General features: G+C 39.7%; 1 protein-coding gene across 1 annotated transcript in view; it reads left to right on the top strand.

The window, feature by feature from the left end:
• The first annotated feature begins 647 nt into the window (after positions 1-647).
• Positions 648-25,442, top strand: part of CHM (CHM Rab escort protein) — a 214,523-nt gene continuing 189,728 nt past the window's right edge. The window contains exon 1 of the mRNA XM_036740069.1: positions 648-701. Coding sequence (XP_036595964.1) covers positions 653-701 — 49 coding nt within the window. The 5' untranslated portion in view covers positions 648-652. The remainder of the gene's footprint in view (positions 702-25,442) is intronic.

Genomic DNA, 25,442 nt, shown 5'->3' on the forward strand with positions numbered 1-25,442 from the left:
TGTGGAGAATTAAAACCCGAGATACTTTGTAGTGGAAAAAGACACTAACCAGGGGCTGACCTAGGTTCCATTCTCTGCTCTGTTACTCAGTTTCCTCACCTGTAAAAAAAGGGGGGGGGAGGGGTGTGTGAGCAAGGAGGTTGCCTGCAGGTCTTACCCTCTATGACTCTTATTACTGGCTAAATATATTACCTGCTGAAAATATGGTACTCACTATTGGGAAGTTTCTTCCCACTATATCATATTATGATTTTGGTGCGTTCTTAACGTTCATATCGTCTCCTGTGGTTTCCACAAGCGCTCTGGGAGACCGGCGCTGTTAGCGCCGCCATTTTACAATTGGAGAGAGAAAAGCAAACAGAGGGGAAGTGATTTACCGAGGGTCACACAACTAGCCAGCGTCTGAGGCTGAATCTGAACTTCAGTCTTTCTGTTTCGAGGGACACTACTCTATCCACAACATCACCTAGCTTCCTGGCTTGCAGCGAACAGGTGCCGGGTTCAAATGCTGCCTCCCCACAACGATCCTTGTCTTCGGTCCAATCAGGAACTACAATCCCCACAGCGCATTGCGCTTCTGGTTCCGGCCGAGGACGAAGAATCGAGACGCCACTTCCGGCAGATCTCGTCACGTGACTCTTCCCCTCTCAAGATGGCCGACAAACTCCCTTCGGAGTTCGATGTGGTGGTGATAGGGACCGGTACGTAAGGCTTCAGGACTTGACCTCGGGCGGGCCGTGCCTTCTGGACGGGCGGCGGGCCTTGGTGCCCGAGGAGGGCGTTCGGGGCTCCTCCGGGGCTGCCCGAGTCGGCGCCAGTCCTTGGCGCTCCGAGGCGGGGCTGGGCTAACTGTACTATGATCCCGGCGGGAGTCGGCAGTCCGAACCCGGGATATTTTCATTCCGTACTGCGGTGGGGTGGGAGTGGGGGGGGGGCGGGGGCTGGGCTGGGCTAGGGGGCTCTCATTTGGAGAGGATCTGCTAGGGCTCCTCTCGTACACTGCCTTCCGGGTGACCTTGCCCACTCTTTCTGGCTCTTTCCCCGTTCTTTAAATTCTTAGGTACTCGATTCCTCCAAGCACAAGTTCAAGAGCTGTTTTGTGCTGCCGAAAATTGCCAACTGCAGTGGCAAGGGAGCCATTTGGTCTGTAGTGCCTTTTGGAGGCGTAATGCCGGGGTGGGGGGCGGGGAGTAAACGGGGTGGTTGGAGGCAGTCCCGGCTCTTTTTACTTGAGGGTCACTTTTTCTCCTGTCCAAGAAAACATTTTCTTTTCCCGCCGGCCTGCCCACTGCCAAATTTTCTGAGAAGTTTGGTTGATGGGCAATCCTGATCTATGATTTGTCTGCCTTAACTTGGTGTTACATTATTTCACGCATCACGTGGGATGCTCGTAGAGGAAGAAAATATAGAACTTTCGTTGTGGCAGGGGACAACTGATACTTTCTTTCCTTTAAAAATACAAGTATATTAATTTTGTCATAGGACCTCTGAATGGTCTGCTGAATGGGACTACCTCATGCCCAAGATGAGTAGAGGTGAGAGAAACTCCTAGGATGCTTCATTTTCCTTGATTCTGGCCATCCTGCAAACCGTTTCCGGGTTAGCGGCCAACAACCACGATATTTTAAGGGTTGGAGTGAATGAAGGTTTCACATCGAATTTCTCTAAGAAGAAAACTTAAGTGTGTTGTAACTGCAATTATACATAGCTTTCGTATGTCTCCAGTGAATAGATGTTAGATGAAAGCAAAGTGGAATTGCTTTTCGTTTTGGAGAGGATGAAGAGAAGACATGGAAAAAAGAAACTTCTCTAAAATTCACGTTTCATTCTGCCTAGGCCAGGGGTGGGGAACCTGCAGCCCCGAGGCCACATGTGGCCCTCTAGGTCCTCAAGTGCAGCCCTTTGACTGAATTCAAACTTCGCAGAACAGATCTCCTTAATAAAAGGATTTGTTGTATAATACTAGGACTCAGTCAAAAGGCTGCACCTAAGGACTAGACTAGGGCCTAGTCTGTCCTGAAAAGTGAAAACAGATCCACTTTAGTGTGTGGTATTGTTTGTTTTTAAAATCTCGATGCTCAGGATTTTAGTGGGTTTTTTTTTAAGTTGCTGAAATCATTATGAGGTTTTTGTTCACTTGTTTCAGGTTAACATCTTAGACTCACTAATTCTTGTAATTAGCTAATGCTAATTCTTGGAATAAACATTTTGTGTAATGACGTAATTGAAAGTATGGAACTTATCCTGTGTTGAATCTGTGATAATTGAACTCTGGTGGTGAGAAAGTGCCATAATTGACATGAAATACTACAGCAGGAAGAATCTGGTGTAGTGGGAGAAAGCGTTATTCCTGCATGTATGGGAAGAACTTATTTGACATACTTTTAAATTCCACATACAGTAATGCATTTTAAGGTTTCTCTTAATAATGACAGATTTAGATTCTATTAGGGACGCTGATTTCTTTTAGGCTCTAAGGATTTGCTGTTTATTATATGCTGTAGAAGTAGAACTGGATCAAAAAGAGCTCAAATGAACACTGGTAAAGTGGGGCTTACATGTTAATATTTAAAAGTAAAATTAGGTTTGTTAATTAAATTGGAATGATTTGACTTTATTTTGAATATAACACTTATAAAAGGACTTCCTGGAATTCATTTTCCATTACCGAATGCATTAGTTGAGTGAATCATAGAAAAAGCAGAATTTTTATTTAAAAAATTAATCATGACTATAGCAGAAGCTTAGCAAAATGTACTGAGATGCAATATTTCTTTTAGGAAATTTAGTTCGTTAAAATGTCATCAAGAAAGCATTTACCATTATCAAATAAAGTCATCTGTGAGTCTCCTTTTAAACCCTGTTGACCTTGGTTAATTTCTGTTGGGCCATATTAGAGGGAGAGAGTTTTCTTTGGAAATTATGTTTTTAAAACTGAAACAATTCTGTGTGCATCCTTTTAAATTAAATCCATTCCCTTTCATAAAAATGTAGCTAGTGCATTGAGCCTTCAAGTGGAAGCTAATGAAATAATTTTTAAGTAGAGATAAAATAGAGGGGACAGTGAGAACATAAAAGGATGCATCCACTTTGCTCATTAAGAAGAAATGGGTTTTCTGACTTCAAGGTACTCATGGAGAGAAGAGGGCCTTGGAAATCTCTTCTGCGGTTTTTTACCAATAATGGAGCTTATGTTCCTAAGTGGCCACCTTTTTCTTTCCCTTTTCCCTCACGTTAATGCACATTTTGTTTTGTGGGATATTGGAAAGAATCCTGGGTTAGAGGTCAAACATACAGGTACAGTGTTGGTTCCTCTAGCAATCTCAACTATGTAGAACACAGCTCAAAACTGGAAAGGTAAGCAAGAAGGGCCTTGGAGCAGCCAAAAGAAATTCATTTACTCAATAAGTAGGGGTCTAACTTTCCCTCAAACTCCACCTTAATGCTTTTTTATGGCATGGAAGGTCTCAAAGATTATGACAATTTGACTCCAAGCTCTGACAGGGATCTACCAAGGTGGAAAGGCTCAGAATACAAGACAGATGACAGACTATATAGCCGTTATCCAAAGACTGCTTTAACTGATTTCTTAGGGGCTCTATATCGTGTTGGTAAATTTTTCAGTCACTGCAGGTCTCAAAAGACCGTCTCCTAAGTCACAGAGGGACTGTCATCTTCCTTGTTGCAGGGATTTCATGCAGCAACAAAACCACTGACGTGGAGATCCAGAGAGATAACAGAGGCCTTGCTGTCTAGCAGCTTCAAACGAATGCTGAAAATGACAGATAGAAGGGTGACACAGATGTGAGAGAAATATGGAAATAGATAGGAGGAGAGCACATTCTGTTCCTCATGAGTTCAAGTCACCAATTCTACATGAACTACTTCCCTGGATACTAAAAAAACCCAAAAAAACTGTTGGATGTGATTGTTAACTCACTCTGTGATCTTTGATAAATGATGCTAAATGAAGAGACATAAATGCTGTCCAAGTTTTAAAAAAAGAAGAGAAGAAAGAGGAGTCTGCAGCTGGGGAGCCATTGGCTTGACCTAGGTTTCTGATGAAATCATTAAAAGAATTGTTAGTGAACATCTTACAGAGTCAGAGTGGCTTTTTCAAGAACAGAGTATTCCCAGTTAACCTCAGTTAACCCAATCTTAGATCAGTAGATGAAGGGAAAGAACTGTAGCTATTTTTTCCAGATTTTAGCCACATCTCATGCTATTTTGGACAGAATGGAATGATGTGGGCCAGATGTTAATATAGTGAAGTGCATTCAGAACTGCTTAAATGACCATGCCTAAGGTTTGATGGTCAGTTAGAAGGTGGTTTCTAGGGGCAGCTAGGTGGCTCAGTGAGTAGAGCACCGGCCCTGGAGTCAGGAGGACCTGAGTTCAAACCGGGCCTCAGACACTTGACACACACTTACTAGCTGTGTGACCTTGGGCAAGTCACTTAACCCCAATTGCCCTGCCAAAAAGCAAAAAAACCAAAAACAAACCGGAAGGTGGTTTCTAGTAGAGTGCCCCAGGGGTTTGTCTTTGGCCCTCTGCTATTCTGATAATCCCCTAAGCCTTTGAGACCCCTAAGACTCACTTGTGGTAGGCTGCCTCTGTTCTGGACATATTCTCCCCTTTTGCCTTTTCTAGAAAGTTTTCTAGGTTTGCCATCTTAATCACAAGCATCTCTGAGCCTTTGATATCTGAGCTGGGGAGCCCATCTGATTTGTAGTCAGAGGGCTTGAGTTTGAATCCTAGTTCTGCCGCTGTTACTTTGGGCAATAATAAAACTCACATTTATATTTCTCTTTAAGTACTTGATATTCATTATCTCATCACTTAACCCCTCCAGGCCTCATTTTCATCATCTATGACATGGGGAGTTTGGACTATATGACCTCTAAGGTCCCTTCTATTTCCCATTCTATAATTCTATGATCCTGTGACCCCTTCTTGTAAAACCCAGAATTGCTTTGGCATGTGGAAGAGAGGAAGAACCAAGCCATCACACACATCAACCAGGAAGAGAAGAGGAAAGCTTGGTGGAACCTGGGTGTGCCAAGTTGGAAGGCAACTTTACCAAGAGATCATCGTTACTGCGTCCCTTTTGCTTCCCACATGCTTAATTTTTCCTGCTGTGGCCCCTGAAGACAATCACATTAGGCTCTGGCAGTTGAGATCTAGACACATCCTTTGCCCTGGAGCCCCTACCTCCCCACCCCACCCCCTTGCCCAATGTTTCTCCATGCCTCTGACTCAGGGTGTTTGGCTTAAGGCCTTGGGCCTTCATTTGTGTGTTAAAAAATGTGCCATAATAAAGGCCTGTTGCTTTACTGGCCTGTCTGACTCTTTTGTGAAAAACTGCAAGTCCTGAAACTTTTGGAAGGGTGGGGGACAGCTGTTTATAATGGTTACCAATGATTTAGATAAAGGGATAGATGGCATGCTTCTCAGATGATAAAGCCAGGGAGGACTAGTTAACATGTTAGTTGGCAATTAGGGTATAAAATTATCCTGACAGGCTCTTAGCACATTGGGATGAATTTAATAAGATGAATCCGAAGAGGGTTAAATGTCTCCAATTGGTTGCAAACATTTACCATCACAAGTTCAAGATGGAGGAGGTTCATCTGGTCATATAGTTGATCTGAAAGAAATTAGGGGTATTTACTGGACTGAAAGCTAGCGTGAGTCAAGGAAACCCTGAAAGATACAGTGTCCAGGAATAAGTTGGTGACAGCCCTACTGTGCTCCTTTCTGGTCACATCATCTCTGGAGTATTATTTTCAGGTCTGTGTGCCTTTATTAGGAAGGTCAGTGATCAGTTAGAGCATGCTGGGGAGGTCAGCCAGGGTGTTGAAGGACCTTGATACCATGCCATCCTAGTCTCAGCTGAAAGAACTGGGAATATTGAGCTTGGGGGAGAGAAGGGTTGGCACTTAGAAAGGACCTTTGATTTGGGCCTCTTGGCCACAGAGGGCAGAAGTAGCAGCAGTGGTACAACAATTAGAGGTATTTAGAAGTGAAGTGGGCCACCTCAGGAGGCAGTGGATTCCCTGTTGCTGGAGGGCCATTTGGTGGGTATGACACAGGTCGAGAAAGATGGTCTCTGTTTCTTTCCACTCTTCTAATTGGATGAAGTTCCCATAAAGGGCTTTGAGAGATTTGAGAGGGGAAAAATGACCCCAGGGGGTGAGAGGATGGGGAAAGTGAGTGACAGGATATCTGTCTTCTAAAGCTTCCTTGGCTTCATTGATTGAGGAGCCCAACCAAGCTCTGCTGTTCTAACAGGCAAGACAATCCTATCCCCAATTAGCAAAATAGAAGGTATATCATGTATTGACATAAACCAGGCTGACAGCATTGGAGAAGACAAAAAGTTGAAGGAAAAAGGCCCAACTCTTAACACCTAGCAGTTTCTGACCCTTTTGTATAGGGACAAATAGCCCCCCTCCCCACCAGCTCTGCAGTCATTCCCTAGGCCACCACTGAAAGACAGCCTAACAAAACAGTTGAGATAGGAAGATCAGGACCAAGGAGACCCAGGTTCTGGTCCTCTGCCTCTAAGGAGCTGGATGCCTTGGACCAAATAATGGAGGGTTTTTGGAGCTCCTCATCTGGAAAATGGGGTATTTGCACTCTGCCTTTAGCTCTCAGACCCTGTGACTTGTTATCTGAAATCATGATCCTGAATCATCATGGAAAGGTGGGATTTTTTTCCCCTTTGCTTTGTGAAAGCAAAGTGTGAAATACTCTTTTTTAGAAAGATTTTCTTGAAAAAAGGTAAAGTGAAATTAATAGCATTATATAGTGCTTTAAGGTTTGCATAGCAAAGATATGTTATCTCCTTTAAGCAATGCTGGGAGGTAGGGGCTTTTATTATCCCCATTTTATAGTTGAGGAAACTGAGGCATGCAGTTTAAGTGACTTGCCCAGGGTCACACAACCAACCAGCGTATGAGGCTGGATTTGAACTGAGGTCTTCCTGATGGCAGGTCCATTCCTCTCTCCATTGTACCACCTCCATTGGAAATAAAGTACCTGAGCTGCAACTAGATGTCCAGTCCTTTGACTCTCTATCTGTCCCTTTCAGTGGAAAGGACTGTGACATTGCACTTTGATCATTAAAATTCTAAGAGCAATGGGTTTGGAATCAGAGGATGAATATTCAAAGATGACCACTTCTTTGTGATGCCTTAAGCAAGTCTTTTTACTTCCTGGGGCCACAGTGTCCTCAGGTGTAAAAAAAATGAAGGAGTTGGAGTAGATGAGGACTCCTTCAAGCTTGAGATCCTAAGACTGATCATGTTTCCCTCTGCCTTTATGCCCAGACCTCCATCCCTTTGTTTGGTGGTTTAGACCAAACGTACATCACAGTGAGAAGCAGTGAGGAAGATAATACATCTTTTTGGTTGGCTCACTTAATATAGCTTCCCATTTTTTCCACGCAGATGTCATGAGAATACTCTGTTGATATAGTTTTATGTACCATGACCCCCTTCACCCTTCTTGCTTCCTTTTACACCGCTGCGGTGTGTTGAGTAAAACTATATTTGGATCCTGTATCTGCTACTTAATGTCCATATGATCTTGGGCAAGTCATGTCACTTTGGTGAGACCACGGTTTCCTCCCCTGCAAAGTGAGGGGATTGGGTTAGATGACCTCTTGAGGTTTCATCCTATGGCCTTGCCCAGTTGCCTGTTGGCAAAGGGTCACTGACCTGTTTGTAGGTTGGTGGAATTGCTTGAGTATCTGATTCATCTTCCCTTGGCCTTGCTTCCTTTCCTGCCACACTGCCCCTCCTCCTATGGTCTTATTTGGGGGCTTACACATTTCCCTCTGAAGCCTTCCATTGTGTCATGCTGACCAGTTAGGGTTATTTATCCTTTGTTTTGCCTACAGGTTTGGAACATGTTTACCATTTGTCTTATTTGGTACTTCATGTGGAACTTTCCCTTGTCAGTGTAAGGGATGGTGAAGGAGCTAAAGAAAGACTTCAAATTTGCTGTTTCTGTGAAAAATGCTTTGCAATTCTTCAGCCATATATTGATGGGGATGTACGGCTTGCACTCTCAGTACCTAGAAAGGCAAAGAGAGTTGTCTAAGTGTGGAGCAGACTCTCGGGGAGAAGCCGACTCCATCCTGTAAATCAGAAGTTTAAGCCAATCCCTCTGAGAGGGCTGCATCTGTTCCTCGAGTTCCCTCTGTACCAGGCGTCTCAGCTCCCTAGCCTCATGTCATTTTCTCATTTTCTCCAGTGTTCTCATGATGTTTTGGATAACCCAGGCTTTAGCAATTAAAATCAAATACTGCTGCTCACTCTCACATTCTCATGTTTAACATAAACTCCCAATACACACAAATAATTATAATTCCATATAATTGACCTGTTACTCATGCCAAATCATCTGTTTTCCAATTTCCACGCGAGGTTTTTTAAACTGAAACTCTGAAATGTTCCTGATGTGTTTATGAATGATTCGGAAAGTGATATCAGCCTTTTAAAATGTTGCTGGTGCCTGTTCACATTTTACAGATCACAGAGGAGTTGGAGACATAAGATTATGTAATTCTCTGACAGAAAAGGTCTGATGTTTAAATTTTGAAGGTGTTTTCAGTGTATCCCAGAAAGGACAGTGTATGTTTAATGTTTTGATTTTCATTCTATCAAAATATAATTGCACCAGTGTCATCATATTGGAACTTTTTTTTTTTTTAAATCTGATCATGAGGATAGCATACAGAAGAAAAGACTTAGCTGACAACTTGGCCAGTGGGGTTGTTGTTGGTTTTTTTAAAAAATATTTAATTTTTTCCAATTAAATGAAAAAAACAATTTTTAACATTTCCTTTTTAAAATTTTGAATTCCAAATTCTCTCTCTCCTTCCCTCCCCACCTCCCTCATCGAGAAGGCAAGCCATTTGATGTATGTTATATATGTACTATCTTGCAAAATATTTCCGTATTAGTCATGTTGTGAAAGAAAACACAGACAAAAAACCTGAAAAAAGAAAGAAAAGAATAGTAAGCTTTGTTCTGCATTCAGACCACAGCAGTTCTTTCTCTGGAGCTGGATAGCATTTTTCATCATAAGTTCTTTGGGATTGTTTTGGATGTTTGTATTGCTGAGAATAGCTGACTTATTCACAGTTGATCATCGTATAATATTGCTGTTATTGTGTATGATATTCTCCTGGTTCTGCTTAGTTCACTTTGCATCAGTTCATGTAGGTCTTTCCAGGTTTTTCTGAAAGCATCCTGCTTGTCATTTCTTGTAGCACAGTGATATTCCATCACAATCAGATACCCCAAGTTGTTTAGCCATTCCCCAATTGATGGGTATCCCTTTGGTTTCCAATTCTTTACCACCACAGAAAGAGCTGCTAGAAACATTTTTGTACATACAGGTCCTTTTCCATTTTTTTTCTAATCTTTTTGGGATACAGACCTAGTAATGGTATTGCTGGGTAAAAGGGTATGCACAGTTTGATAGCCCTTTGGGTAAATTGTTCTCCAGAATAGTTGAATCAGTTCACAAATCTACCAACTGTGCATTAATGTCCCAGTTTCCCCACATCTCCATCAACATTTGTCATTTTCCTTTTCTGTCATATTATTCTGTGTTCTGAATATTCCACATTCTGCCCTATTATCCAATCTGATAGTTGTGAGGTGGTACCTCAGAGTTGGTCTTTTTTTTTTAAACTTCTCTAATCAAAAGTTATTTCGAGCATTTTTTCGTATGACTATAGATAGCTTTGATTTCTTCATCTCAAAACTGCCTATTTGTATCTTTTGACCATTTATCAATCAGGGAATGACTTGTGTTATAAATTTGAGTCACTTCTCTGTATATTTGAGAAATGAGGCCTTTATCAGAGAAACTTGATGTAAAATTCCCCCCCCCCCCGCCCTCCGCCATTTTCTACTTTCCTTCGAATCTTGGCTGCATTGGTTTTGTTTTGCAAAACCTTTTAATTTAATGTAATCAAAATTATCCACTTTATATCCTGTAATGCTCTCCCTCTCTTGTTTGGTCATGAATTCTTCCCTTATCCACAGATCTAGTAAACTCTTCGATGCTCCCCTAACTTGTTTATGGTATCACTCTTTATGTCTAAATCACGTACCCATTTTGACCTTATCTTGGTAATACAGTGTGGGACGGTCTGTACTCTATACCTAGTTTCTGCCAAACTGCTTTCCCGTTTTCCCCATAGTTTTTGTCAAATAGCGAGTTCTTGTCCAAAAAGCTGGGATCTTTGTGTTTATTAAACATTAGATTACTATAGCCATTACCTACTGTATATTGTGTACCCAATCTATTCTATTAATCTACCACTCTATTTCTTAGCTGGTACCAGATTGTTTTGATGATTACTGCTTTGTAATACAGTTCGAGATCTGGTAAAGCAAGGCCACCTTCTTTCACATTTTTTCTTCATTAATTCCCTTGATATACTTGACCTTTTGTTCTTCCAGATAAATTTTGTTACTGTTTTCTAGCTCTATAAAATATTTTTGGGCAGTTTGATTGGTATGGTACTGAACAAATAAGTTAATTTAGGTAGAATTGTCATTTTTATAAATAACATTGGCTTGGCTTACCTATGAGCAATTAATAATTTTCCAATTGTTCAGATCGGACTTTATTTGTGTGAAAAGTGCTTTGTAATTGTGTTCATATAATTCCTGGGTCTGTTTTGGCAGGTAGACTCCTAAGTATTTTACATTGTCTACAATTATTTTACATGGAATTTCTCCTTCTATCTTTTACTGTTGGACTTTGTTGGTAACATATAGAAATGCTGATGATTTATATGGGTTTATTTTATATCCTGAAACTTTGCTAAAGTTTTTATTGCTTTCAGCTAGTTTTGTAGTTGATTCTCTAAGTATTATCTGCAAAGAATGTTAGTTTTGTTTCCATGTTGCCTGTTCTAATTCCTTAAATTTCTTTTTCTTCTCTTATTGCTATTCCTAGTATTTCTACTACAATATTGAATAATAGTGATGATAATGGGCATCCTTGTTTCATCCCTGATTTTATTGGGAAGGCATCTATCTTGTTGTAGATAATGCTTGCTAATGGTTTTAGATAAATACTATTTATTATTTTACATAAAGCTCCATTTATTCCTATGTTTTCTAATGTTTTTAATAGGAATGAGTGTTGTATTTTGTCAAAAGCTCTTTCTGCATCTATCAGGATAATCATATGATTGTTGTTGTTTTTGTTATTGATATGGTCAGTTATGCTGATAGTTTTCCTGATGTTGAACCACTCTTGCATTCCTGGTATAAATCCCACCTGGTCACAGGGTGTGATACTTGTGATATATTGGTCTAATCTCCTTGCTAGTATTTTATTTAAAATTTTTACATTGATATCCTGTAGTTTTCTTCTCTGTTTTTTGCCTGTATCAGCACCATATGTATCATAAAAGGTTCTTTGCCTGTTTTTCCAAATGGTTTATATAGTATTAGAATTAATTGTTCTTTAAATGTTTGATAGAATTCACTTGTGAATCCATCTGGTCCTATGGATTTTTTTTTCCTTAGGGGGCTCATTGATGGCTTATTCAATTCTTTTTCTAAGGTGAGATTAGTTATTCAATTTCCTCTTCTGTTAATCTGGGCAATTTATATTTTTGTAAATATTCATCTATTAGATTGTCAGATTTATTGGCATATAATTGGGCAAAATAGCTCCTAATAATTGATTTTATTTTCTCTTCATTGGTGGGGCTTTTACCTTTTTCATTTTTGGTACTGGTAATTTGGTTTTCTTCTTTCTTTTTTAAAATCAAATTAAATAATGGTTTATCTATTTTATTTTTTTCATAAAACAAAGCCCCTAGTTTTATTAGTTTAATAGTTTTCTTACTTTCAGTTTTATTAATCTCTCCTTTGATTTTCAGAATTTCTAATTTGATGTTTAATTGGAGATTTTTAATTTGTTCTTTTTCTAGTTTTTTTTGAAGTTACATGTCCAATTCATTGATCTGCTCTTTCTCTATTTTATTGATGTAAGCATTTAGAGAGATAAATTTTCCCCTAAGTACTGCTTTGGCTGCATCCCATAAATTTTGATGTGTAGTCTCATGATTGCCATTCTATTGAATGAAATTATTGATTGTTTTTATGAATTTTTTTCTTTGACCTGCTCGTCGTTTAGGATTAGATTATTTCGTTTCCAATTAATTTTTAATGTATCATTCTGTGGGCCTTTATTAAATGAAATTTTTATTGCATCATGATGTGAAAAGGATGCATTTAATATTTCTGCTTTTCTGCCTTTGATTGTGAAAGGTTTTTATGCCCTATACATGGTCAGTTTTTGTGTAGGTGCCATGTACCGCTGAGAAAAAGGTATATTCCTTTCTATTTCCATTTGATTTTCTTCAGAGGTCTGTCATATCTAACTTTTCCAAAATTCCGTTCATCTCCTTCACTTCTTTCTTGTTTATTTTTTTGGTTAGATTCATGTAGTTCTGAGAAGGGACTATTGAGGTCCCCCACTAGTATAGTTTTAGTTTTATTGTTTATTTCCTCCTGTAACTCATTTAACTTTTCCGTTAAAAATTTGGATGTTATACCATTTGGTGCATATAAACTTGTATTGATATTACTTCATTGTTTATGGTATCTTTTTAGCAAGATGTAGTTTCCTTCCTTATCTCTTTTACTTAGATCTATTTTTGTTTTTGCTTTGTCTGGGATCATGATTACTATCCCTGCTTTTTTTTTTAAACTTCAGCAGACTCATAATAGGTTCTGCTCTAGCTCCTTACCTTTACTGTGTTTGTGTCTATCTGCTTCAAGTGTGTTTTTTTTGTAAACAACATATTGTTGGAGTCTGGTTTTTAATACATTCTGCTCTCCACTTTTGCTTTATGGATGAGTTCATCCTATTCACATTCACAGTTATGATTACTGTGTATTTCCCTCCATTCTACTTTTCCCCTTTTATCGTACTGTCTCTCTCCTTTCACCCTGGCCCTCCTTAAAAATGTTTTGCTTATGACCACCACGTCTACCAATCTGCATTCCCTTCTATCATTCCCCTGCCTTCTCTTATTCCCTTCCCTTCCATTTCCCTATAGGGTGAACTAGATTTCCATACTCAACTGAGTGGGTATATTATTCCCTCTTTGAGCAAATTCCAATGAGAGTAAGGTTCAAGCCCTGTCTGTGGGTCCCCCATTCGCCCAATCTTCTTCTCCACTGTAAAAACTCTTTTGTGCCTCTTTTATGTGAGGTAATTTTCCCTGCTCTACCTCTCCCCGCCCCCCTTCTCCCAGTGCATCCCTCTTTTTCCCTCCTTAGTTTTTTAAAAATATCATTCCATCATAGTCAACTCACACCTGTGCCCTGTGGTGGTCTCCTTAAAGGTACAGGAGTTGGAGGAGGTGAGAAGTAGTATGATGTCCTGGAGCCCTATGCTTGGAGACTTAGGTTTGAGGTGGGAATGATCTCTGTGTGGCCCTGGGCAAGAGACTTAGTTTCCTTATCCATTCAATGACTATAATACTACTTGGCTTGTCTACTTAACAGGGTAGTTGTGAGAAAAATGCTTTGGAAACCTTAAAGTATGGGTGGTAGTGGTTATTGGACAGAGGAATTAGGAGTGGAAATGAAACTTTTCAAATGAAATTTAGTTTGATGGGTCCTCATTCTGTGACTCCAGGTTTAATAACTGTCCATTCAGGTATAGTGTATAGAAAGTACGTTATTGGTATATATATATATATATATATATATATATATATATATATATATATATATATATATGTACTTCTACTAGGGTCTTCACCTTCATCAGAAGGTAAGCAGTGACAAAAAAAACAGAGACCTCCCGCAAGCTGTGGTGTACTGTGTGGCTAATGACAATTTTCTAGGGTAGTGGTTTTCAAAGTCCAGTCTGGGGTCCCTGGGGACCCTTGGGGACTCCTGAGACTCTTTCAGGTGAGCAGTGAGGCCAAAGCTATTTTTATAATAACTGTAACATGTTAATTTCTAATGTGATAAATATCAAGATATAACCCACATGTATAAAAGCCCTTTGGGAGGGTTCTCAGTAATTTTAAGGGTATAAAGGGGTCTTGAAACCAAAAAAAGTTTGAGAATTGAGACCAAGTTTTACAGAACAAATACTTTTATTAAGGCGATTTGTTCTGGGAAGTTTGGATTCAGTCAAAGGGCCTCACCCGAGGACCTAGAAGGCCACATGTGGCCTTGAGGCCGCAGGTTCCCCACCCCTAGACTTGGAATCACTATCCTTATTTTGCATTGTCATGTCTGGAATGATGGTAGGCTGCACTATAGTAGTCTTTAGGATGGTCCTTAAACCTTAAAAGACCTTCCATACTGTTGTTCCATCTTTCTTCTCTAATCCCTAAATCATCTGTTATTGTACTGCTCTAATGGGCCATCTAGCCATCATCCATCTATTCCAGCATCTTCATTGGATCTCTGTTGCCTCCTGCATAAAGTTCAGATCCCTCTTCCCAGCCCTTCTACAGTATGGTGCTCTTCTCAGATTACTCCCTTCTCTCCACTCATTCTTCATTCTAGTCAAATGATGCTACTTTCTTCCTGAGTATATGCTGTCCATTCATGCTTCAAGGCCTTGCTCACTCTGTTACCTAGGCCTAGAATCTCTCCCCTGTTTGTCTGTTCTCCAAAGTCAAACTTGAATCCTATCTCCTCCTTGAATCCTACCTTTCCTCTTCAGCCCCAATGAGTTCACATATGGAAATTGCCTTGCAAAGCTTACATGCTCTTCTTATTGTTGTCATTCTTATTATGTTATCATAGTTCATCTGTGTTTATATCTTATTCCAAAGGAGAAAACTTCCCATAGTAAATGTTGGAGCTGGAGTCAGGAAGACTCAGGGGTGGGGAACCTGCAGCCTCGAGGCCACATGTGGCCCTCTAGGTCCTCAAGTGCAGCCCCTTGACTGAATCCAAACTTCACAGAACAAACCCCCTTAATAAAAGGATTTGGACTCAGTCAAAAGGCTGCACCTGAGGTCCTAGAAGGCCACATGTAGCCTGGAGGCTTCAGGTTCTCCATCATATCCCGCATCGGTTTCTTCATCTGTAAAATGGGGATAGTAGTAGCGCCTGCCTCACCAGGTTGTTGTGAGACTCAAATAAAGTAATATATACAAAGTGTTTTGCGGACCTCACGGCACTATATAAATATTATCTCTTTTGATTATTTCCTTACCAGATTGCTAAAAACAGTGCTTGGTACATAATAAGTGCTTAATAAGTGCTTGTTGACTTCAATTGTCTTATTTATCCTGGATATTTCCCCTATGCCTAACATAATGTTCTGCATTCAGTGGACTCTTAATAAATGATAGTGGTGATTGTTCAAGATCAAAAGTGAATTTTAAACTCAGTGTCATGATCCTGTTATATGCCTTGCTTTCCTTTCTTTTTTGACTCAGAATCCCAGAATTTCAGAGGTGGAGAGGACCTCAGTGGCTCTCTAGTCGAAATCCTGCCATGAAAAGAATCTTGCATGCCGCATGGCTGACAAGTGATCATCTCTTAAGGACTTCCAAGGGTAAACTGGGTCACCACCTCCACAATCAGCAGCCCATTTCTCCTTTGGGTAGCCCTTATTGTTAGGAAGTTTTTCCTGGCGTCAAACCCAGCAGAGCTTTTGTCCCCAGTGCTGGACTGAGTCACGGTACCTGGGTTCGTTTCCTGACTCTGTCACTGATTATCTTTGCAAACTTGGGCAAGCGACCACCTCCCCCAGTGTCCTTATCTCTCAAATGTTGGCGTTACCTGTCAGGTCTCTCTCTGCTTTGGCTGATCCACTCCTAGCTCCTAGTTTTGCCTTCTGAGGCCAAATGGTATGGATGGAGTACTGTCTACATGAGAGTGTGAGTACTTCCGTATCTTCTTCAGGCCAAGCCTCCACATCTTCAGTCAGTCATATGGATTGAACTTGAGGTCCTTTACCATCCTGTTTGTCCTTCACTGGATGGAGTCCAGCTTGTCCAAGCCCTCCCTTAAACGAGATACCTGGAATTGAATGCTCTCCTCTAGCTGTGGTGTCAGCCATGACCAACAATACAGAAAGACTGCTTCCTCCATGTTCCTGGAAGGTCTGCCTCTCAATGTGGCCCTAGGTTTAGTGAGCTGTCTTAAGGTAGTAGAGAATGTGGCTTACCCAAGTAATTCTGACTGGTCTCAACAGATGGGCTGATTTAAAAGACTATAATAATGTATAGATTTTTCTTTTGAAAGGAATTGGAAAATAAGACCAATAGTGCCATGCTTTTGTTTCATTATTTCTAGTGTGATTTATTCTTTTTTTAAAATTAAAATGTGCATTGTTGCTTTTAAAAAAATTTTAAAAAGATTAAATGGCTCTCTCGAGCCCTTTAGAGGTCTTGATTTTTTTGGGACAAGGCTCGTCCTTCTGGAAATTCTCCTTATTAGGAACCCCATTATCTGTGCCTGCAGTGTTAATTTTATCCATAAAGTTGTCTCGGAGGTACTTGAAGGTAACATCTGACTTTTTAATATGCAAAATGCAAAATCCAGTTAGCCTGGGCAGGTTTTTACCCAAATAGGAGATTATAATTTTCCACTGGCCTTTCATGTTACCCTACTGTTTACCTTGCTTTGTTTTAAATTTACACGCAGAGGCAGCCAAGGAGCAATTTGGAACAGGCTGCAATTTGGATTTTCCTTATTTGGCTTAGACAAAAAGGGAAAGAGGCTAGGGGGATTTCTCCTTTAAGCTTGGAATGAGACAAAATTTGGATTACTTATTTTGAAATATTGATTTATGTACAATGTACTCTCATAAATTTCAGTAGAATGTATTTGAAACTCAATTCGTACGTTCTTAATGTACAATTTCCATATCAGCTGGGGTTTCAGTGATATGTTTAATTCCTCTGGTGCATTTTGTATCTTTGAAGATCACTTAGTTCTTTTTTTGTGTGATTTTATTACATTTTGGAGATCAGTGCTCCATCTCATTCAGAAGCTTTTTTAACTTCATGACTTCCCTGGTAATACAGCGAGGGTCGTGTTTCTTGTGCGGTATATAAGTAAGGCAGAGTCTTACCACAGAAACTGGCTTTCCTGATCACAGGTTCAATATTCTTAGTGTTTTAGGTGGGAGGAGGCCAGGGCTGGGATGCCATTTGCTGTGAAAAGATCATTTCAGTCATTCATACTGATAGAACATAAACGTTATTTTTAAGAAAATTGAGTAGAATTAACTGTAGCTTGGCTGCCAGTTTCATTTCCTGGAATGGTAAAGGTCTTTAGCAAATATTGGCATTACTGAATTAAACTTTCATTAGAAGAGTTTGAGTTAGTGTAGTTTTTTTTTAATAACCTAGAGGTCAGATCACTAAAAATGTGTTTTCCAAAGAATTATTTTTTTGATAGCTTCTCTTCACCCTTAGTCCTCTGAAATTCAGTATGTATTTGACTTTTGGTTAAATCACTTGCCCAAGAAGAGGGTTCACATTAGTGGACTTGGGTTCATTCCCCTACTTTTCAGACCCGATTTCTAATTATGTAGTCTCTGAGGTCTGCATTGTACCTCTTCAGTTATATAATATACTTCTCTTCTAACCTTACATTTTAATAATCTTGGGACAGCAACTGTAGAGTGAGATGTGAGCCTACTTAGATTTGTATGAACATATTACCTTATGTAGTTATGGATCATTCATTCATTTTTTTTAAATTTTAGCACAAAGAGACTATTTGTATATGAATGAGACCTAGAGGAACTAGGTGACTTGACCAGGGTCATACAACTAGTTAATGGCAGAGCTGGGAGTAGAACCAAATCCCTTGACTTGGTTTAGTGCTCTTTCCACTTGAAGTTTTTTTTATTATGACATTAAACATCAATCAACATCAACATTTCTATGCACAAATAACAGAAAGAGGATTGTATATGAAGCCAAAAATATCTCTTCTAAATAGCTTGCTTTTTTTAAAAGTATATATTGAATTTAACATGATAGTACCAACACTTCCCTGCTTGTCTTTGTCCCTTGAACCTCTTTGCACTCTCAGTTCTGTGTAGTTTTTAATGTTCCAGTGATGTGCTTTTCTTTTTTTCTTTCTCTTTTTTGTGTCACTGTCACTCATCAATGCACTACTCTACCCTCACAAAATAAAAGCCCTATTTTGTTACAAATAGAACTTCAAGCTAAGTATAACAAGATAAATTAGTGTAGCAAAAGAGATTTATACTTTGACCGTGACTGAAAACGTATGCGTCATTCTGCACCTGTAGGCCCCGGCCTTTGCCAACAGCTAGAGAAGTATGATCCGTTGAGCTGAAGTAATGATTGCTTACCCCATTGATCAGTGGTCAGAAGTCTTTCAGAGTTATTTTCCTTTACATTATTGTAGTTGTTGCATACACTGTTCTCCTGGTTCTGCTTACTTCACTGTTCATTTCCAGAGCTCTTTCCAGTATACCGTGAAACCCTTTAAAATAATAATAATAAAAGCTTTCTCTTATATAGTGCTTTACAAATATTATCTCATTTGATCCTCACAACAACCTTGGGAGGTAGGCGTTATTCTTAATCCCCAAATTACAGTTGAAGAAACTGAGGCATTCTGGGGTTAGTGACTTGCCAAGATTTCCCAGTGCTATATCTACTGTACCACCTAACTGCCTTAAATCATTAAACTGTAGGCTTCAATATTGTACTCACAAGGTACTAGATGCTATTTCACAAACTAGCCATTGAAACATAGGATCAGAAAAAAGGATTTTAAAAAAATTTAGACAAGTTTTTGACTTTTGTTAGCACATGCAACAGGCAGTATGGGGACTTTTCTGACAGAAACCTGGATGCCAATTATTTCTATAACTTTGCCCATTTGTCTGACAAATACCCCTCCCACCCCCATATTCCGTGCCTAGCTAGAGGGGCACATATCAGAAGTAAGCACATGTACTTTTTCACGTGTAATTGCCATGTTTCTTCAGTCAGTGTTTCTAATAGCGCATGGCTGTAAATCTTTTGTGATGTCTGTTTTTCTTATAATGTTTACTAGTTTGATTCATTCAGTTACTAGTTCTTAGAATCTTGGAATTTCCGTGACATTATATTGGTTGACCAGGGTAACAGGAGACAATATTTGAAGTCCCAAGACAAGGCTGCTGGAATCCCTAGCCAGGAAAGCCTGGAGGGATTGCACATGGGAGCCAAATCAGCCTTAGAGAGCTGCAGGGCGCTTGAGAGATGAAGTCTGACTCCCTCCTTTTTACACATGAGCAACCCAAGACCCAGAAAGAAGGAGTGACTTGTTACCAGGGTCCTTATTCTAGGCCTCCCAACTTGTCCAGCACTGGAAATGTTGTCAAACTGAATTCTTTGTCTATAGAACTGATACTAGAAAAGCTCTGGAAGTGTTTTTAAAAATGAAAATTTAGCAAGTCACTGAGTTAAGGGAACGTTTTAAATGGTGGTTCCAAATTGTATAATGGCTCTTAAAAAGTAAGCCCACAATATTGAAATGATTCCGCCCCTTTAAAATAATCTGCCGTGTCCTGGACCAGAGTGATTGATATTGTAGATATAATAGATTCAGATGTTTAAACGATATTTACACGTAAGGTTTAGTAGTTTCCTAGACCACTATTGTCCATTTTAAAATATTGCCAAGGAGCAAATCCAGGCAACAAAATGTTAATATGCAATTGATGATAGGAAGCAATGAAAAAACGGGCATTTCGGCTGCAATCCAGCATTTAATATGATGGGGGTCATTCAATTCCAGGGCTTTGCAATAGGAGGAGTTCACTGGGCAGCTCTCACTTGGATCTCCTCCACTCAGCCCAGCCGTCTTAATGCTGTTTGCAGTTGTTTATGACAGTGCACAAGGTCTGTATTTGAGACTAAGTTATAAAAGAAAGGATGTGGCTCTCTAAAAGCTTGTTGTATTTGCGAGTTTTTCCTTGTCAGTAATTTTAATTTTTTTCCTAAAAAGAAGTTATCCTTTATAAAAGCAGTCACAGTAAATTTTCTAGTTCTATGCAATTTTCTTTCCATTCTGGTCTTCACTGGTTATAAATAACACATGAAATGACTTTCAAGGTAGAAAGCAGGAATCCATTTTGAAATGTTCTATAAAATAAAGAGTGATTTATGGTTTCATATGATTTTGGCTGAAAGCACTCGGGCTTTGCCAGGTCATCAAAGTCCTGTCAGGGGAATCTATTATTTATTGTTCGATATGCTGGGAGTGGTGTAAGTACTTTATTTTATGTTTATCTTATGTAAGTATAGTGTTAGGAAAAATCAATTTCAGATACTAATACAGTTTTAAAAAATATATCATGGAAAACTAACCCAAATATTATAGATGTGAGTGATGAAGTTGAACATTAAGGATTTAGATTGAAAGGGCATCTTGAAAAATGAGTAACTAATAGTTTTATTCCTATAGAATATTTGAGAGATGCCTAAAACTGTTAAATTCATAATTTTTCTTTGTTTTTTTTTTTTGCCTTTTAACCTTAATTTCCCACTAAAGCGTCTCCATTTTGTATAGACAGATATGTATTTAGAACATTGGTGGGGAGAACCTAGCCTGGGCAAGTTGGCTATATGATCATATAACATCCCATGAGCCTTCTGAAATATTTTTCTAGGTTTTCTTGTGCCAAGTTTGTAACAAAACGTCAACTGAAAAGGGTACAGTGCTACTACAGCCTCATTTACCCTCATCACAAGCTATCATGGTACACTGACTGTAAGACCTAATATTTACTTCGTGGCTAAAGAAGTGATCCATCCACAGTGAGTTTTTTTTTTCCAGTGTAAGAATTATAGTTTTTCCCCAAAGCCATAAGTAAAGAACAAGTAAGCTCTGCAGTTTGTGTCTTCAGTGGATTCTGTGACTACCTTTAATAGCATCAATTGTTCGAACTTCTGTAGCATACACAAAGAAGATTTCCAGGCTATTTTTTAATAGGAAATTCCTGAGGTTTGAGGGGTACAGTCGAAGCAAACCAAGACAAGTGAGCTTTGGGTTTTTCTGGTTCAGGTGATTGTCTCTGCTTATTTTGCTGGATTCTTTAAGAAGGTTCATTTTAAGTACGTTTCCACTTAGGATGTATCTGTAATTTTATTTATATGAATCTTTGTGTCAGAAATTGCATTCTTAGAGGCAGAGGATCTTTTCAAATTATTTAAGAATAAATACTTATGAACAAACCAGTTTGTTTATTTGTAAGATGAAGATGAGATTTCTAAATTGTCTTAAGGGGGAACGTCTGTAGATATAAGTTTTCATTTTCAGTCAGGCTGATACAAAAGCGTGTAGGTGGGCCCAGATGCTAGACTACCAAGTATTCAACTAGATGAGATGAACCTTTAAGAAATACAATTTCCAAGTAGTAAATAGCTTTTTTGAAGTGAAACCGGTCCTGCTGTGTCAACAGGAAAGTTGGGGTATTTTTTTAAATGTGCCAGGTGTTACAAAAAACATTTTTACTTCAAAATGAATTGAGTATTGTTTCAGTGGTGTTTAAAATGGATCTTTGAAATGCCTGATTTCAAATGAGATGTCCAAACTTATTCCCTGGGCCATATGATAGTAACTTGGAAGTTTAAGGATTGTGTTTTTTCTGCTGTAGATTTTAGAATATGACTAAAGCCTGAAACCCCAGGCCAAAAGTATGATTTTCTGAAAGAAAACAAAAAAGACTGTTGATCATATGACTTGACTAGGTGTATTGTTAATCTTTTAAAAAATGTGAATCCCACTTAACATGAGGATAATAGGCCCCTGCCATCTTAACCCTGGAGTAGCATATCAGTTTTACAAACTGGTGTCTAGATGAAAATGTGAAGGGAAGATACAAATGAAGGTGATTTATGGTTTATTGGAATGCTACATAGAAGACTTGTGTGGCCCCCTGAGCAAGGAGGATGACAAGCAAATTAGCGAAGGTATCTATATTTTTCAAAGTCAACATTTCCGAAATGGATCCCTTCCCCGGCCGCCTTGCCTATCCGTTCTTCCGAGTTGGCAGGTTTCTGTTGTGGCAGCCAGCATCCTTCTAGTCACTCAGCTTTGCCACGTGTCATTTCTTGTAGATTCTACCTCTCCAGAGCCCCCTTCTCTCCCCTGGGTGGCCATGCTAGTTCACCTTCATCACTTTTTGCTTGGACTATTGAAATCCCTGCCTCTAGTCTGTCCCCTCTTCTTCTTTCCACTGTACAACTGCCAGTGTAGTATTCCTCAAGCACAGATTGTCATTCCCTTCCTTAAAAATGTTTCACTGGCTTTCCAGTCAAACCGTCCTTGCTAGTTCCAGAACTAAGCATTTTCTCTCCCACCTTGGTGTTTCTGCCTGGGTTGTCCAGTCCCATATGCCTGGAATGTACTCCTTTTATACTTCTCTGCCTCTTGGAATGCTTCAAGGTTCAGGTGCTACCTTCGCAGTAATACCTTTCCCAGTCCTGTTCTGAGTTGTTTGTACTCTCGCCAGCTACTTGGATTAGCACATATTTACTTACCTTTCAAATCTATCTTCTAGTAGGAGGAAGAGAAAAGGGAACAAATATTTATTAAGTGCCTATTCTATGCTAGGCACAGTGCTAAGTATAGTACCCTGTGAGGTAGGTGCTATGATGATCTTCATATTACAGTTGAAGAAACTGAGGCAGACAGGGTCTTCTGGCTAGTAAAGTCTCTGAGGCTGGATTTGAACTCTAGTCTTGCTGACTCCAGGCCCAACCCTCTAGCCACTGTACCACTAGCTGCCTCTAGTAGAATGTGAACTTCTAAAGGGCCAAGCTGCATAGTACCTAGCACAGAGCTGCTTAATAAATGTTGAATTTTATATCAATTTCATTGGAAACCAATATATTAAATATAATAAACAAGCATCTAGTAATCAAAGTGTTGTGATACTTTTCTCAGTGCTTTGCTTAGTCTACAGAAATCTGGCTTCAGGAAGGGCTAGAGAAAGAAGCAGACCTAGAAATAACAGTTTGCTTGCTTCTCCACCAAAAGTGACAGTTCTTTGTGCCAAGTAGAAAAGAATGCTACTATATTGATTAGAATATGGGCTATACTTTTTTCTTGAATCTGGTTTCTTTTAAATTTGAGTGGTGCCTCTAATTTTATTTTTTGCTTTATACTTCTATACTTTAAAAAAATTCAAAGAGACTATTAAAAATAATTGGGCTTGATAGAACAAGACACCACCTTAAAGGCTATCCAACAACATGTGTGCCTTGCATATGTCAAAATTATATGAGAGACTTTGTAGATAAAACAATAGAGAGAACCTTGTTTGGCAACCCTTTGTAATTAATTCTAAGCAGGGCATAAAATTGGGGCACAAAGGCTTAACAAAGGTGTTGGCTATTGTCACAGAGGAAATCCTGTGCAAGCCAATGAGAGATTTCCTTTATATGGCCGGCCCTCCACATACTCTTATTTGGGGGTAACATTCTGTAGCATATACCAGGCCTCAGCACATGCAGAGCCTCCAAAATTTGATCCAGTATCACTCTTAGGAGATGAGTGTAACTATCAACACTGGTCCAACCAAGTGGATGAAGAAGGCCTCTTGTTCAGACTATGATATACAGTTGTATGGACATTCTAAAGAGCTCATCCATCATTATTTCTATCTTGGACAGATATCAATCAACAAATATTTATTAAGAACTTGGGGATACAAGTATAAGGAACAAAACAAGTCTCCTTGTAAGGAGCTGAGAATCTCATGGAGACAAGTACATGAAAAAGAAACAGCATAAATGAAGTTAAAAAATACCAATATATGCAACGTAATTGAATGCAGTGCAGTTTGGTGTGTTAGGCACTAGAGGCTGGTGGGATCAGGAAAGGCTTCTTTGCAGAAGATGGTGCTTGAGCTGCATCTTAAAGGAAGAAAGAGCCCATGAGGCAAAGGAAAGGAGGGAGTCAGCTAGTTGCAAAGGTGAGGAGATAGTAGATGAAGGGTCACATGGGAGGAGTGGAGAGAAGGGCAGTTAGGTTGGATTGTAGAGTGTGGGAGTGGGAGTGATGAGCACTGAGGCTGGCAAGATAGGTTGGGACCAGGGGTGTGAAGGAGAGGCACCAGGAAATAGTGTCTGGAAGGCCTGGGTTTGAGTACCACCTCTGTCCTAGATGGGTCTCTAACCTGGGACACATGACACTAAGTTGTTAGTGCCCGGGCAACTCTGTAAGACTCTTCAGCAGTTGCTGATCTGTTTCTTGGTAGAACACATGTCCTCATGGGGAGTTCTTTCCACCAGTGTCCATGTAGCCTCTCTGAGCCCTGCTTTCCTTAACTCCGTAATGGGGATCACTGCAGCCATAGCACTTGCTTCCAAGGGTTGTTTGAAGCTCAAGTGAGATAATCTCTGCAAAACACTTTGCAAATTTTCAGTCTCCATTTAAATATTAGTTACAAGGGATGAGAAAAATAGGTGTATCTAAGTGTATGTATACATACCTATACCATGTTTGTCTAGGCAGCATGGAGATCTCTGTGGTTTCCCCCAGGCTATACTAGGAGAGCATAAGCTCTGGCAGGTCCTGCCGCTCTGGAAAAGCTTCGAGTATGGTATGGGCCCAGTAAGATGGAGTGCGTTTTGAGTATAGGTCCCAAGTGCAGTTTTCTGATCATTGCCATATTACTGCTTGTGTTTGCATTCACAACTTAATAACAGGCTATAGATGTCATTTGTCAGAGGACCAACCTGGCTGAGTTTGGACAGGCTCATTATCAGGTTGACTGCATTTTTTTTCAGCCAAGGCAAGTCTGGAAAACCATCTACAGAGTTGTAGAAAGAGGGTGCTCTGTGTCAGCAGAAGGGGTCCCACACTGATGAAAGCACAGGGCCATGAAGTATTGAGGAAGGTCTAATAAGTTCTCTTAATATGCAAAGCTGTCTTACGATGATGCTTTCTGATGTGGCCTTTTTGAAGAACATCTAATTCCTCATACCCATAACTGGAGATACTACACAGCTAATGTCCCTAGTAACACTGCCCAGTCCCTTGACATGCAAAGCAGATCATTGACTGCCTTCTGAACTATAACCTGCCCTTCCTTGACATGCAAAACAGATCATTGACTTTGTTCTGAACTGTTTCCTGCTTGATCCTGGGCTGTGGGAGTTCCCCCAGCTCGCTTTGCTGATCATCCACATTCTGTTGGCATTCCTAACTTCCCTATGGTGCTAACTGCCCCTGGTGTGGGTTAGCTGGCCATTGACTGTGTTGCGTGGGTTAAGTGGAGGTTGAGAAGCCAGTGCTAACTTGAATAATTGTGCATTCTCCTTGAATTTTCTTGGCTTTTTTCCCTCAGTTCCTAACTTAAGCTATATTAAGTTATCACAGTGGTTGAATTCAACAACATAAAAAGTTATTCTTGTAGGTGTAACGTAG

This window comes from Trichosurus vulpecula, chromosome X (genome assembly GCF_011100635.1).
Source record: "Trichosurus vulpecula isolate mTriVul1 chromosome X, mTriVul1.pri, whole genome shotgun sequence".
NCBI lineage: Eukaryota > Metazoa > Chordata > Mammalia > Diprotodontia > Phalangeridae > Trichosurus > Trichosurus vulpecula.